At 43.0% G+C, this 15,085-nt stretch overlaps 1 protein-coding gene across 4 annotated transcripts in view; it reads right to left on the bottom strand.

Moving 5' to 3' along the window:
- thrb (thyroid hormone receptor beta) overlaps positions 1–15,085 on the bottom strand; it is a 106,840-nt gene that overhangs the window by 20,608 nt on the left and 71,147 nt on the right. For all 4 annotated transcript variants that reach the window (XM_005748874.2, XM_005748876.2, XM_005748871.2 and 1 more), the window contains 2 exons: positions 3,995–4,064; positions 1,804–1,854 (listed from right to left, as the gene is read on the bottom strand). In XM_005748874.2, the coding sequence (XP_005748931.1) occupies positions 1,804–1,854; positions 3,995–4,001 (58 nt within the window). In that variant the 5' untranslated portion in view covers positions 4,002–4,064. The remainder of the gene's footprint in view (positions 1–1,803; positions 1,855–3,994; positions 4,065–15,085) is intronic.

Raw genomic sequence — 15,085 nt, forward strand, 5'->3', positions numbered from 1 at the left:
CACACACACACACACACACCTTATCACTTATTGAACAGCATTCTGTAAGGAGACACTTTAAGAGCCAAATGTGTTCTCATAGTTGCTGACACAGCATTTCATCTGTGCAGCAGTTCGGGGTCGACTTCTTCAGCTTTCAGTGGGTGGCAGGGCTGCAGTGCTGTGGGATATGTGCAGAATGTGGTCAGCACTGTCTCAGGAAGGAAAGCTCCTTCTGAATATAATAATAATTATGGGATCTTTATAGATTTGCTATGTGCACTTATGCAACCCTGTCACCTTTTATCACTCCTTAAGCCCCAAGATGATTCCAAGCTACAGATCCTGCATAGCTGCTTAGACTCTATTAAAGCTTGGATGGCTGACAGCTTTCTCCGACAGAAGTTTGTGCTCCTGACAGATTTGTGTCTAAGGTAATAGAAACCTTTGGTCCCCTTGCATACGTCTGCTAAACCCTCTGTCTCCGGGTAACTTCACACTTTTACATTGATGCTCGTGTCAAATCTCTGCTTCACTCTTGTTTTTAAACCACTTAAGAAATATTGCCAAGTTAATCCCACAGTGTCCCACTCTGAACTGTAAACTGTTATTGGTGCATATATTTCAACACTGTAATTCACTGTTCACTAGTCTAAGCCAAATGTCTCCAGCATGCTGCGGCGAGGCTTCTTCGTCCTCACATATCACTTTTAGAGCTCTGCATGGAAAAGAACCTGCACACATCTGAGTATGTGCTCAGCAGGTCCCTGGGTCATGTGATCAGGGCTGTGCATTACGCTGAAAATGAAGGAGTAACAGTGACCCCAGACTCTCTGCCTCTGTGGGCTCTTCCACACAGCTGTGAGTCAGCTTTTTAGACTTGTGTTCGACCGACCTTTGTTTTCAGGGTTCTGGTTAACCCTTTAAGACCTACCATAGAACCAAGTCCGCCAGAGCTTATATTATATTTTTACCTGCTGTGGAGCCATTTGTGGGAGCATTTCAAGTTGCTATACATCAATACAACTGTTATAGCCCATATTTTAATAATATGTATGCATTAAGTCCATAGAAATTACATAAATTGCAAAAAAGTGCAATAAACTACCAAAAAATTGAAAATCGTTTTTGTTTTTTTAACATATATTTGTAGTTAGAGAAATTTAAGAGGCTTATCCCTCAAAACTGTAAATACAAAAAAGTTGCACAAAATAGTTTCCCACCACAGGAAATTAATTTTAAGTGTTTTCATAGTTTTATTTTTGAAATACACCAATTTTTATACACTGCAGGAAAAACGAAAATAAATATTATAATGCAAATTTGCAAAAAAGCAGCAGATGCATCAAAATAAACTGTTTCCAGCAGTGCAATATGAGTCCTCAGCATCACAGAAAGTCATAAAGTCAAACATAACTTTTAAAAACACCAGTATAGGCTCATGAGGCCCTGATGGTAAAAAACTACATTTCCACGAAAATGACGTCACTTTTGAACCTCTTTCCTCTTTATTATTATTGTTATTATTATTACAATAAGTGAATGTCCCACTTTTTGAAAGCAAACTCTAAATGAGCTGATGTTTAAACGTCTGAGTTCAGTTACTCTACGTGTTGTAACGTGATGTCTGCAGCTTCCCAACATCGGTGAAACTGAAACGACTGGGATATGATTTATTTTGAACTGAATCTACACAAAAATGTTCTTAAATCAAACAATTCCAGTTTTTGAAGCCCTTTCGAAGTTTTTCTTTAACAAATCCAAAGCTGCGCCATGCTGACAGAAGAAGGAAACAGCAGTGTAGAGAGGGAGGAGAAATATTACCATTTTGAATGGCCTCATCTTTCCAGCGGGGGGAGCATTTTTCTGCTGGCTCTAAAATAGATGGGAGAGGCACTTTAAAAAACACAAGCGACGTCGTCATAAAACAGCTGAGAGAGAGAGAAGCTAATGCTGCTCTGCTTCGTACATGAACTTAAAAGCTTTCAGAAGTTGTTCCAACAGAGCAGCAGGTTCATGTAAAAACTAAAACAGCATCTCAGATACCAAAGCAGTCGTTGTCCCCTTGGAGCTTACATGGTGAATTCTCTCACCCCAACCGGTCGCAGCAGATGGCCGCCCCTCCCTGAGCCTGGTTCTGCCGGAGGTTTCTTCCTGTTAAAAGGGAGTTTTTCCTTCCCACTGTTGCCAAAGTGCTTGCTCATAGGGGGTCATATGATTGTTGGGTTTTTTTCTCTGTATCTATGAAGCGCCTTGAGGCGACTTATGTTGTGATTTGGCGCTATATAAATAAAATTGAATTGAATTGAATTGAATTGAATGAAAGCTTAAGTTCATTTTGTCAGTGTGATAACATGTGAGTGTAAGTCTGTCGGCTATGTAGGGATGGCCAGGTCACTGAGGTCGCCCAGGCTGGTTAAATCCAATTCCAGCCCCGCTGACCTCACTGATGCCCAATTTGCTAGTTAAGTAAATAAATGCAGAGCTACATCCTGTCTTGGCTGTTTAATATAGGGCAGCATGGCTGCGTGCAGCGTCCTGCCATCTTCACATTTCTTTGCCTTTTTGATGCTTTGATTTGGCCGAATGAAGTGGTGCTGCTGTGTGTGTGAACAGGGATGAACCATGTTATAGAAATGAATGGTTAATATGTGTGTGTGTGGAAAAGAGCTGATTTTGCCATCAGGCTCAAGCTGAGACCTTTTCACAGTTTAACACTGATCACCTTGATTAAAACATTGTTATCACTCTAACACAACGTGGACCTCTGGTGGTGAGGGCAGACTATCACTGTCCAACCAAAGTGTAGAGTGTGACATGCAGTGGTTTTGTACTGGTCACTGATCTCTGCCAACAAACACTGCATCAGTCCTGCTGCTCGAAGGGGCGTCCCTGCTACGAGTGTGAGCATCTTCTGTCAGTGACAGCTACCAGGTTAAAATGTTAGGTTATCTTTACAAGCTGATTATTGAGACCTGACCATGTTTTTAAAGCCAACAGCTACAGTCGAGGGAAAAACTGGCTGAGCAATCATTTAATAACAGGTCAGGAAATGGAAAAAGTGGATTATTTCTAAGACCAATACTGATATCTGGTGATTTCTTCTTCACTAGCATTTGTTATGTGCTTGTTTCTGTTTCTTTGCTATCGTAATATCAAAATGCAGTTTAAAAATAGGTTTTAGAAAAGTTGAGTTTCACGGTAACGCAGCAGCAGTTTTAACTGCAGCTATGATACGAATCAAGTTCCTATTGGTGCAAATTCATTTGTTGTACTTTCCAAATCCCTTCTTGTAAAAGGATGGTCATAATTCAAACACTTAAACTTATTATTAGGTCTCGACTCCCTTTTGCTTCCTCTCTGCTTCCACAGCTTGTAGCACCATCATGCAGTCGGTCCTGGATCTGCACATCGGACTCAACTCTGTCATACTGTACATGTTACAGCAAATATTAGCTTAATGGAGTTGCACACTACTAATTTGATCCTGAACTGCAGTAAAAACGGATTTTTAAAGAACTGTTGAGGAGTTAATGGTTTATTATCTCAGTTGTTTAAAACCAGGCTGAATGACTGACTGCTGTCAGATTATGTGCAGAAACTGTTGGGTGCCACAGCAAACCTCACACTTCATTTCTGACCTCGTTGCCGAGCAGCTGACAAATAAACTGTGAAGCAGAGGTCCTGATGTCAAACCGGCTCAGTGAGAAGTGGTGACACAAAGTCATTCTGCTGGTTACTGTGTAGCAAGTCACATATGTTTCTTTACTTCTGTTGTCTAACACAGTGTTCTGAAAGCACTCGGCGTTGGATTACTCGCGTTACAACAGTGCTAACCTGTGCGCTTTGCTCAGTGTTGTTTCCCCGACGTGATCAGAATTAACCAGTAAAACAGAGTATTTGCTGTTTTTTTAGTTTTCACATCAACTTTCACACCAACTAAAAAATAGAGAATATTAAGACTTTTCTTTAGGTTCCATCATATTTGGAGTGAAGCTGGCAGTGTGAGCCTTACCTGACATACTGGTGGGGCTTCAAGGCAAAGACGTCATCCTCAGAGCCTCATCAGACCTCTGGGTTCCTACCTACCCAAACACAGAAACAAACGCTCAGTCATTCTTTATCTAACAGAGCAGCTTCACACACATCTCTGAACAGCGTCTTTTCCTCACAGCTCGTCATTTTAAAAACATAAAGTGTACAGGAGTGATCACCCAATGTTAGATTAAATGAAACTGCACAGGCTGCCAGCTCTCAGTTCTCGTCCTCTGTGCAGGATGACATCTAGTGGTTACATGCTCATGTTACGTCTCAGGGTCCAGGTATCATTTCTTTCCCTCTGAGGTTTTGTTAGTGTGCATCCAACACACAAACAACACACTGCACACACCAGCCGTTCAACTCTGCTGCAACGTCCTTGTTTCACTGTTTGTCAGCTAAAGGTTACTCTTAGTAGCAGTTCTTATTTGCACTGATGCTCCTTTGTGTAAAATAGGTGTTTATAATGCATGCAGCACTTAAAACAACTGCACTCATGCAACAACTTCATGTGCCAACAAAGATCATGTGACATCATCACAATCATGGTGTCCAACATAAGGCCCGGGTCCCAGAATTGGTTTGGCAAAGACTCCAATCCGGCCTGCACGTTTCACAGCTTTCTGCGACGATAAAGACTCTGCCTGACTTTGCCGTTCACACGACACCACAGAAGAGAAAGACAAACACTGAAAATGTATGTTTTTATTCTTGTGGTCTCACAGTTAATTAACAAAACTGGGGGATGAGCTAACTTTTACATCGTTATCATGTAAAGATGTACTGTTATATTAAAATATCTCTGGGATTAAATGTTTTACACTGACAGGATGATTCATCCTTTGAGCTTTTAATGCTAGAATGACTCACAGGGTTGTGGTGAGAGGCTTAACAGCCAACGAGACCAACAAGGACGACCCACACAGAATGTTAACTTCACTATTTGGCTTTTAAAATTCAGATAATGTCTCTTGTCTTTTCACTGGGCGATACATCTGATGCTGAGTCTGATAAACAACTGTCAGTGCAGCGGTTTATTGAAAAATGAATAATAAATAAATGAATCAAAGCCACAGCAGCACATCCACAGTGCACAGTGCAGCACGCTATCTGGCTGTTGCTGTACCTGACCAGGGTGCAGCTGAAACTGTAACTTGCTACAGTAAGACGAGAAAGCAGGAAGCTGAATGTCCTTGAGCAGCTGTCCTCAGGAGGCCACATATGCATCACACTTTCCTGTAGCTGAAGCCACAACAAGAGGACTCCACCTGATTGAGATTGGACTGATAAGAACATGGAAGGCCGCTCTCTGCTCACATAAGCACGTATCCTCTCACTGCACGCCGATCAAACCTCACGTACTGTCACTGTGCTACACCTGACACTTGCACAGCCGATAAAAAAGTGTCAGCATGAAATATCTTCAAGGTTAATAAAACGATTGGAGGATGCAAATAGAATCATGAACAGGTCAGGATGCAGGCTTCAACACATTATAACTAAAAAGAAATGAATAAAAACTGAAGTCAAGCAGAGGTCAGATTAACACTCACTGAACACGCGTGTGGGTATTCCTGAGGACCATCTCAAAGGTCTGGATGCAAACAGGAATACCTGAGTGTTTGTTCCCTGGGTGGTAGGTGCCTGGAATCTGAGGTTACGTGTGGTGGTGACATCTTTTGGTCAGGCCCTGTATACAATCTGCACTTCAATTCATTATGTGCTTGAAACTAATAGGTTGTGTTAAGCAGCGGTCTCCATTAGAATGAGCATTAATGGTGGAGGGTTATGGTGTGATGTTGCTGTGTAAGTAACATCACACATTTTTTAAAAACACGATGCTGCACGAGGAAATGCATAGTCTTCATTCGACAGTCACATGTTCGGCACTCTTCAGAGGAAGCGTTTGAGACAACCTGATGCCATCAGACAGGAGGTCCACAGATGGTGAAAAGGATACAGAGTTGATACAGCTCAGTGCTCTTTATGACTTTCTATAATTTCTGCACATTACTGTCCCGACTTCCACTGCAGGCAGCATTAGCTGCATTAGCTGAGAGCAGAACAGCCTACTAGACACTTTTTCTACCTGCTTTTGAAAAGACAGAAGCACTGCTACCGGGATGGAGCGATGGTATTTCTCATATTTCTCTGCTTGAAGTACATGTGCAGGTATTGATTTTTACTCTTGAGTTTCCTGGAACAACTAAACTGAGGTCCTGAAAGAATCAACCTTTTGTCTTTTGCTTGATGAAAATGCAAAACAAGAAAAATAATTTCTTGTGTGACGATCATCAATTTAAACTGTAGCCTTTTGTTTCTCTGAGTGTCAGGTTGTGCACCAGGTTGTGTACAGAGTGCTACACAAACACCATAAATAAATGTGAAATTCTCTCATAGCTGTACTTTCATCAGATAACTGAAGTCAGAAAAGTAAAAACGCTCGGGTAGGGACACGACATGCTATACAAATGGCTTCAATACGTATGGTGGATTTAAAGATCGCATGTGTTGTGCTTCAGCTTGACTGGGCTGATGGAGACCAGGTTTGGGAAAATCCAGACCAAGACAGAATCACCCACAGTTAGGCCAATACAGTCGAACACAAAGATGAATGAAACTCAAATGGTCACCAAAGTCATCGAGTTTCAGATGAAAGCAGCTTCTGTCTGTTGTAATCAGATTTGAGCCGCAGCTGGAGTCAAATCACAATCATGTGATCTCCGGTCACAAAGTGAAACCGTAGTCAGTGCATGCTGTCCTTTACAGATGTCACATCTTACAACTGCAAGCACACTGAACTCTGTTTGCTTGGAAGCTAGGTTTATTCAAGGGTTTGCACTGCTCCTCCTGCGGATGACGACAGAGTCGTTTTCTGAAGACGACGGGTCTTGTTTACAATCCTAAATAAGCCTTTGTGAATATGTGTATATTTATCAGCTATAACAATCAGACCCTTACGAATTGATTAGAGCCTTAAAAACGTGATAAAATCGTAACTCCTGTGCTGTGGTATGGTTTCAGCATTAGTCCTTGTTTATGGAGAACCTTTGGTGACGGTAAGTACTGCTGCTTTTCCACAATCTGAAGTCTGAATTAAGGATTCGGTAGATTTCCATGAATTACTTTCAGTTTGGGTGTAACATGGAAGTGGACACCAAAAAGCCTCACACTGTGTGACTACTGATGGTGTTTATCTTATTCAACCTTATTACTGTTGGTGTTAAAAATAATCTCTTCTCCAAAATGTCCAGATAGACACACTAACAAACCAACACTACATCAGGTACCATTACTCTGAAATGCTGGTTCTTACTCTGAGCACTCAAAGCGTTTTACACAACTTGCACATTCACGTTTGTTTCTATGCTGCTTCCTATCTAACATTCACACTCCGATGGATGCATCGGAGAGCAACATGGTCATATTTGGCATGCAGACTGGAGCAGACTGGGATTGAACCACCAACCTTCCAGTTAGTAGGTGACCTGCTCGACCACCTGTCACTTACAGCCAGGCCACAGGCACATCTGAGGCAACAACAGAGGGAAAACAGAGTGGCTATAAAGAACGAGATGTGACTTACATGTATGTGTTCAGAATCCTGAGGTAAGGCAGGAAACAGGAAATAGGCCTGTAATAGGGCACATGCTGTACACTTCCTCGCTGCTATCATCCAAGGACCAGATTAACTGATAGTTACTGACGAGTACTAAATGAGGCATTTCATTGTCCATTTTTATTTCCTTTATACTTTTATATAAAAGTTCAGCTGATCTATGTCTGAACTTGTAACCTTGTTCTCTCAGCATTGAACTGGAGAATTGCAGATTTTAACTGCTGAGCATTTTAATTTCCCTTCATTATCTTCATTGTCTGTTATTAGTTAGTTTTCCTTATTTTCTTCCAGTGTAATTACCTTGTAAAACCTTTAGGCAGAGGGTAACGGATACGCAAGAGACACAAAATAAATGAAAAGCATGCTCGTGCATCACCATGCTCCATTTTTAAACAAGTTTTCTATCTGTAATGTACCGTCACCACATGCGTCCTTCAAACCAGACCCAGCTGACAGAAACTGAAGCTGCATGAAAGTCTGGATCAAAGGTTTGCTGCACACACTTAAAGCCGTTGCAGTGGTGTTTAGCTAACAGAGCAGCACAAAATCATACAATGCATTTCCAGGTTTGCTTACATTAACATTCATGCCAACTTTTACAAGTGCTGAAATGTAAACATGCCATTACTGTCATAAGCACGGTCACTATCAAAGTGTAGTTTGGTCACACCTTAATTCATTTCCTTGTACTGTAGTCCAGCTAATTATTCTTTTGGCAAGTTCAGTAGCCCGAGTCTCGTTTTGGTTTGGTCAGTAGCTCCTTTTCTGTGTCTGAGTTGACTACCAGCACAAAAATCAATCAATCATCAAGTGTCCAAGTGCAGTAATTTATGACCACCGCTACATATTTCTACTTGCAACTGTCCATCCATCTGTTATCTTCCACTTACCTGGAAAGTCTCCCAAGGGAAGTACTCAGGAAGCATCCTTACCAAACCCACCTATTAACACACAGGAGCAGCGGCTATACTCTAAGATCCCTCTGGATGTCTGAGCTCCTCACCCTATAACTTAAAAGTTTGCTCACTTACCAAGAAATGAACAGTCTCTAACTTTTAACGTAAGTTCAAACTGTATATCAACCAAAAATCCACAAAAAAATAATGATACCAAAGTCATAATTTGAGTATCATTACTACTTTTGGAGAAACCGTGTTGACAAGCACAGTGGTAAGACGTTTCTTGTAGTTGGTCTCTAGGTTTGCGAACATCTCAGCGAGAATCTGGCCCACTCCTCTTTATAGGAATGAAATCTTTCAGGTTTCTTGGCTGTTGCTTGGACACTTGAAGCTTCAGCTCTCTGCACCTACAGACCTGAGGTCTGGAGACTGGCTCAGCCACTCCGTCATGGCTTCTCTGAGTCATTTGAATATTCACTGGAAAGTTTAAGTTGGGCCTATACCTGAGCTTTCTTAGGCACATGACCTGGTGGATGCTGCAAGATTTCAATTCATTAAGGCGTAGTGTGTTATCAGTTTTTGGTTGTAGTCCCAACTGCCATCATTGGGATCACTGATCAGGCTCCACCCAAGCGGTTTCGGGCTGATCCCTGACCTTTCTCATCATCCTCACCCCATGAGGCAAGATTTTGTATGGAGTCAAACCAAAAGCAATTTAAAGTCTTTTTTTCTTGCATCTCTGTTGTCACAGTTGTCACTTTTTCACCAAGCTTCTTGCTTCTTGTGGTCTACAATGTTTTTCATTGACTTTCTGGTCTGGCCATGGAGGTGGGGAGGTTGGAATGGAAGAAATGAAGTCTGTGGACAGGTGTGCTTTATGAACACGGAGTATTTGTAATTGATTGATTGTAGTTGTTGGGTTATAGGACATCACTGAATTTTATTTCATTTCATTGAATAATATGCAACTGTAATGTGCTTTGTCTGCAATTTAGATTGATATTTTGACTCTCTCCATTACAGTGAAACAGTGACTCTCAAAGTGAATCTCGACCAGCGCTGCTACCAGGGAGCTTCTCTTTTTTTTTTAAACTTTTTTTAAACTTTTTTTTAAAATTTTTTTTAAATGACATCAGAAACAGCAGTATGCGACATTACGTGATGGCAGAGCTTCAGTTCATCCTTTGTCATTTTTTTTTTTTTAATAAATAGGACAGGGGGAATGAATGAGAGAAAGAGGGGGAGAGAAAGAAACAAAACCAAAGGGGAGAAGAGACGGTGAGAAGGGGGGGGAAGAGAGAGAAAAAAAAAAAACAAACAAAAAACAAACAAACAGAGGAGACAGCAAACAACAAAGAGCAACATAATAATAGAGAAAACAAAGCACCATCACAATAAACTAGCTAGTCATAGATATCAATAGTTACTAAATAATAAACGATATTGTGCAGCACGCAAGATAGACAGGCGGCCGCCAAGGAGTGAGCCGGTGTGTACCCGGACGCCCACCCCCAGACACAAAGAACCACCAGCACACCGACACCTGAGGGAGTCCGCCACCGGCAGGGGAAGTGGTGGTGGGTGGAGATAGGCCTCCAAACCTTGGAGGGCCTGAGGTGTCCCCAGAGAGGTGGCGTCTGATACCCAACCTGACATATAGACACAGACATACAGGCACACACAGACACAAACATCCATTCCCACCCTCATGCTCTCATGTGCACTCACTCCACACTCAACCAACGTGGAGACAGACATAAAGAGACGCTGCTACCAGGGAGCTTCTTAACTAACGCAGCGACCTCTGTCAGTGTGATAGATGTGGCTTCCCATGAGTTTTCAGGCTCTGCCTTCTCTATACTGGAAGTTTTGCCTCGGATCATCAAAGTGCTTTTTCCACTGCTAAACAATATCCCAAATCTGGGTCACCAGTTCTTCCCTCTGGCTGAGCACAGCTTGAGCCAAGCCCTGGTTTCCCTTCCTGAGTCCACGGAGAGCTTGCCAGAACAGGGCTCCCAAAAGTCCTCTTCTGTGACCTCCTCTGCTGACGTCCTTTTTTGGCCCTTTAATACTGTCGCTGCTTTCTTCAGCTTCAGCTTCGTCTAGCAGCCACCCTGCCCTTTGATTTAACTCACTAGGCAGTGATCAAATAACAGGTCTGCTCTTATCAGATGATACAACAGCAAAGTCGATCATTGCCATGTACACTATGCACATCTTGTGCTTGAGCATGGTGTTTGTTATGGCCAGCCCATGCCTAGCACAGAACTCAAGACTCTTCCTTCCATCATGCATCTCCAGGTCTCTGTCAAAGTGTTAAAGTCTCCCAGGAGAACTATGGAGACTCCAGGTGGAGCCTCTTCAAAGACCCACCAACACCCAAATAAGATGTCTGTGGGTGGTGCATCCACGGAATCACGTTTTGACATTTTCGACCAACAACACAAACAAGAATTTCTCTCTTTTTTCCATGAATTGGCCCACTGGCATAGTCAGGGTGACTGAAGTTGTGAGAAATATATTTCTTTGATTTTATAGCAACTTCTGTTTTTTAAATTACCTTCTAATTATTCTGTTATAGGGCATCTCATTTTAACTTTTCTCATTTTAAGGGTTCACGCATAAAATATTTGAAATAAGCCTGGAAATAAAGGATTTAAAAAACGGTCCAACAATGAAGACCTCGTTGTTTGTTGTCACAGCCCATGTGGCCTCACTTGCTACTTGTGGCCTTATGTGAGAGTGAGAACACTTTCACACACAGCTCTCTCTTCACCACACCAGACCATTACAGTGTCCAATCTCGCCGTCATTTCCCATTTATCCTTTTCATACTTGTGAGCGTCCTCCAGATACTTGAACTCTTCTGCCTCGGACACCAACACGGAGATGGCACGGGGAATTTTTCTGTCTGAGGACGATGATCTCAAACGTACTAATTCTCATTCTGGCCGCTACACACATCACCTGCATACATCAGAGATGAGATCATATGGCCACGAAACACAACACCTTCAGCCTCAGGCTGCCCCGAGACAATCTGTCCACAAAAATTATGAACGTAATCGGTGAAACAATGTTAACAGAATTTTTAAATGTTAGAATATCTGTCACAGATAAAGTATAGGGGTGATAAAACAGTATTCCTGCATAAAATAATAATGGGAGCATAAATGACCAGTTATACTTGTTGTATATAAGAGCTTGGTCACCTGAGGTTCAAGTATAGTTTGCTGCTAACTGCTTCGGAGGCAGGATTGTCAGTTTTTACTCATTTTGATAGTAAAACAACCGTGTAGCTTTCACAGTTCAACCATAGTTCAACAGTTCATCTCTGCACTGAATTTGTGTCGCTTGACAATTTAAACTAATGCACAAAACAGCCCAATAAATGATAATAAAAATGATAACTGTGGTTGTTTTGAAAAAGCCTTATCTAAAGCCCAGTCTTCAGTTTACCTCCATCATGCATCATGAATCAGCACTTACAAGGAACAGTCAACAATAACCGTCATATTGACCAATATGCATCTTATTTGAACTGGCATTTAGATAAGAGTCCATCTTCATCGGACGGCCACTACGCCTGGAGCTCTAATACTTGATTTACAAAGCTGCAACACACAATGCGACGTGATACACGCTCATCATCATGGCAACCTGCATCACACAAGGGAGAGCAGATGGTGCTTTCATTAAAGAATTCAAGCTGACAGAAGAATCAGCTGAATGATCAAGTCTCCAGTGCACTTATCATATTACATTAAATTCTCTGTACACAGAGGCTGCCCACTGTGGTTTGTTATACTGCGTGCACCGTGAGTTGAGTAGGTCCGAATAATCTACTGGGAGCACTGGGACCAATAAGTCATGCTCAGCAGCAAGAACACACATCATGGATGACAGCTGGAGCTGCCAGTCACCTGCAGACCCATGAATGATATTTGGTGCCTAAAGTCATCATCAATAAATATTCCTATTTAAGTGAAACCTTTTTATTTTCACTTACTAATCTCCTCAGAGAGACACAACCCATCTGTTAGGCTTCATTTTTAATAGACAGACGTTGGCAGGCGTGGTTGTGGCACGGCTGCATTGGGAGCTGACGCACTGGAGCTGCATCGGTTCATCACGCCGACCTGCATAAATGGTACTTGGTCCTGAGTGTGAGGTTTATTGTTGATGCGAGTACGACTGGCAGTGGGAGAGCTGCGGCCACTGTGTGTGTACAGCAACCGTGTGCGTAAATCGTGTGGCGAATAAAAGATGCTGGAAAGCATGGACATGTGGTCAGGTCTGCTGTGCATTCACTTAAGTGGTGCCGAAACCCAGGACAGGCAGCAACAGGAGCAGGCAGCGGTGTCACGCTGCAGGACCAGACCGAGCGCCATATGGATGTGATTAAGAATCTGGCAGCTCGGATCCAGTCCTGGCCGACACCACCCCACCAGCGTCCCCCGGTGGCGTGGGTGTGGAGGAGGTCTGGACTGTTCAGGCCCCCGTGCAGGCCCCCGTGCAGGCCCCCAGGGTGCGACCAGCCAAGGTGCAGCCTGCCTCAGCGACCATACCCACTCCTCGGGTGGGAGCGGCTGGGGCACGGCAGGTGCCTGCACCTTGGATTGACCACAACCACGCCCGCCACACAGTCATGTGTACAGCAGGTAAAACAAGTACTGTACACGTCTTTAAGTTTCTAAGTAAATGCATTTCTAAAGGTGCCTCTGACCTGAAACTCTCACCAGATGCTGGTAACACGATGCACATGCATTGCTCAGGTGTGATTTCGGCCCATTCGGCCACATAAACAGTCCTATAAACCCCAAGCTTCAGTCCTTCCACAGAGTTTCAGTTGGAGTTGATTGGCTGGGCCATACTTTATTTTCTTTCTGTAAAACCAGCTGAGCGTTCCCTTGGATGTGTTTGGGATCACTGAAATGCCCATCATTGTTTCAGCTTCATCATCCTGGCAGCAGATTTTTATCAAGATTGTCTCAGTACATTCTTCCATTAATCATCCCTTCATTTTTATTATTAATATACAATAATAATGGGTAGCTCAGGTGGTAGAGCAGGTCAGCCACTAATCATAAGATCGGTGGTTTGATCCCAGGTTGCCTCCTGGCTTCATGCCAAATATCCTTGGGCAAGACACTTCACCCGTTGCCTACTGGTGGTGGTCAGAGGGCCCGGTGGCGCCAGTGTCCGGCAGCCTCGCCTCTGTCAGTGCGCCCCATGTTGACTACAATGTAGCTGCCATCAGTGTGTGAATGTGTGAATGACTGAATGTAGTGTAAAGCGCTATACAAATGCAGGCCATTTACCATTTTACCATAATATACATAATGACCAATGTTCCCTCTAAGCTGTGCGCGTGCGTAATTGGGCACTGCTGGCACGGTCTCTGCGTACAGAAAATCTGCGTTGCGCACACAAATTTTTTTTAACCTGAATTGAAATTAAAACTTTAACAATTTTTTATGAACAGCTGTGTGCAGGCAGGAATAGGACCCAAGGTGCAGACACTCGGAGGCAAAACTTGAACTCAAAACAGCTTTAATGCTAAACTCAAATGCAGCATAACTGGATATATCAAAATAAACTTACACCAGAAGACTGACAGAGCACACAGCAAGATAAGGGTAGATCCCAACACGGACAAAATGAAACACAGGGCTTAAATACACAGAGGGAGCAATCAGGGAATGGGTAACAGGAGGGAGACACAGCTGGGACAAATCAGGCCTGACGAGACAAAGGAAGCAAAACCAGATACATTAACATCAGACATGGACCTTCAAAATAAAACAGGAAACATAACACAGACTGAAACAAAACAAACACAAGGAGCCAGAAACAAAAAAAAGCGCAAACACTGGAGCCCGGAAAACAACAGAACAACACTAGGCTCACGACAGCCGCAGGCGGCCAGGAAAAACAGTTTCCACAAAGTTCTGGGGGCCGGCCCGGAGGTCGACGTCCCAAGAGTCCAAACCCGGGCAGGTCAGGGGGCACAATTCTGTTCTGCAGTGTTAGTTAGTGACTGGCTGCTCCCGTATGGGATCAGAACGATGCCACCTTATCCCAAAGTCCAGCCAATGATGCGATTCACATTCGTATATATGCAGCTGATCAACGTGGCTGACAGGCTATGACAGCGTCCTTATGTGCCAGTGTTTTAGCAAAGCGGCTGATGTGGAGTGAAGCCACGTTAATGACAACGTGTACAACCATTGGAGATGTGAGCAGGACAGACGGAACAACTGACGGACAAAGTGTGGACTTTATACCAGTTTATAAATTGTGTTGATCGGCCACGTAAAACCAGAGTTATGATAAAATATCTGCAATGTTTGTTTTTCTTCCTGAATACTGTCGTTGTTTATATTTACTGCAGGAAGAAACGGTGAAAACGGCGTTTTATAAGGAAAACGCTCGAAAGCCTGTGAGCAAAGACACCAAAACTCCCAGCCTTTCCTATTGGTGGACAAATGTACCATGTGGACCAATCAAAGAGTGATATGGCAACATGGCATTTAGTTGTTTAGGACGG

The sequence above is a fragment of the Pundamilia nyererei genome, unplaced genomic scaffold, assembly GCF_000239375.1.
Source record: "Pundamilia nyererei isolate P.nyererei 1_Seehausen unplaced genomic scaffold, PunNye1.0 scaffold00232, whole genome shotgun sequence".
Classification (NCBI taxonomy): domain Eukaryota; kingdom Metazoa; phylum Chordata; class Actinopteri; order Cichliformes; family Cichlidae; genus Pundamilia; species Pundamilia nyererei.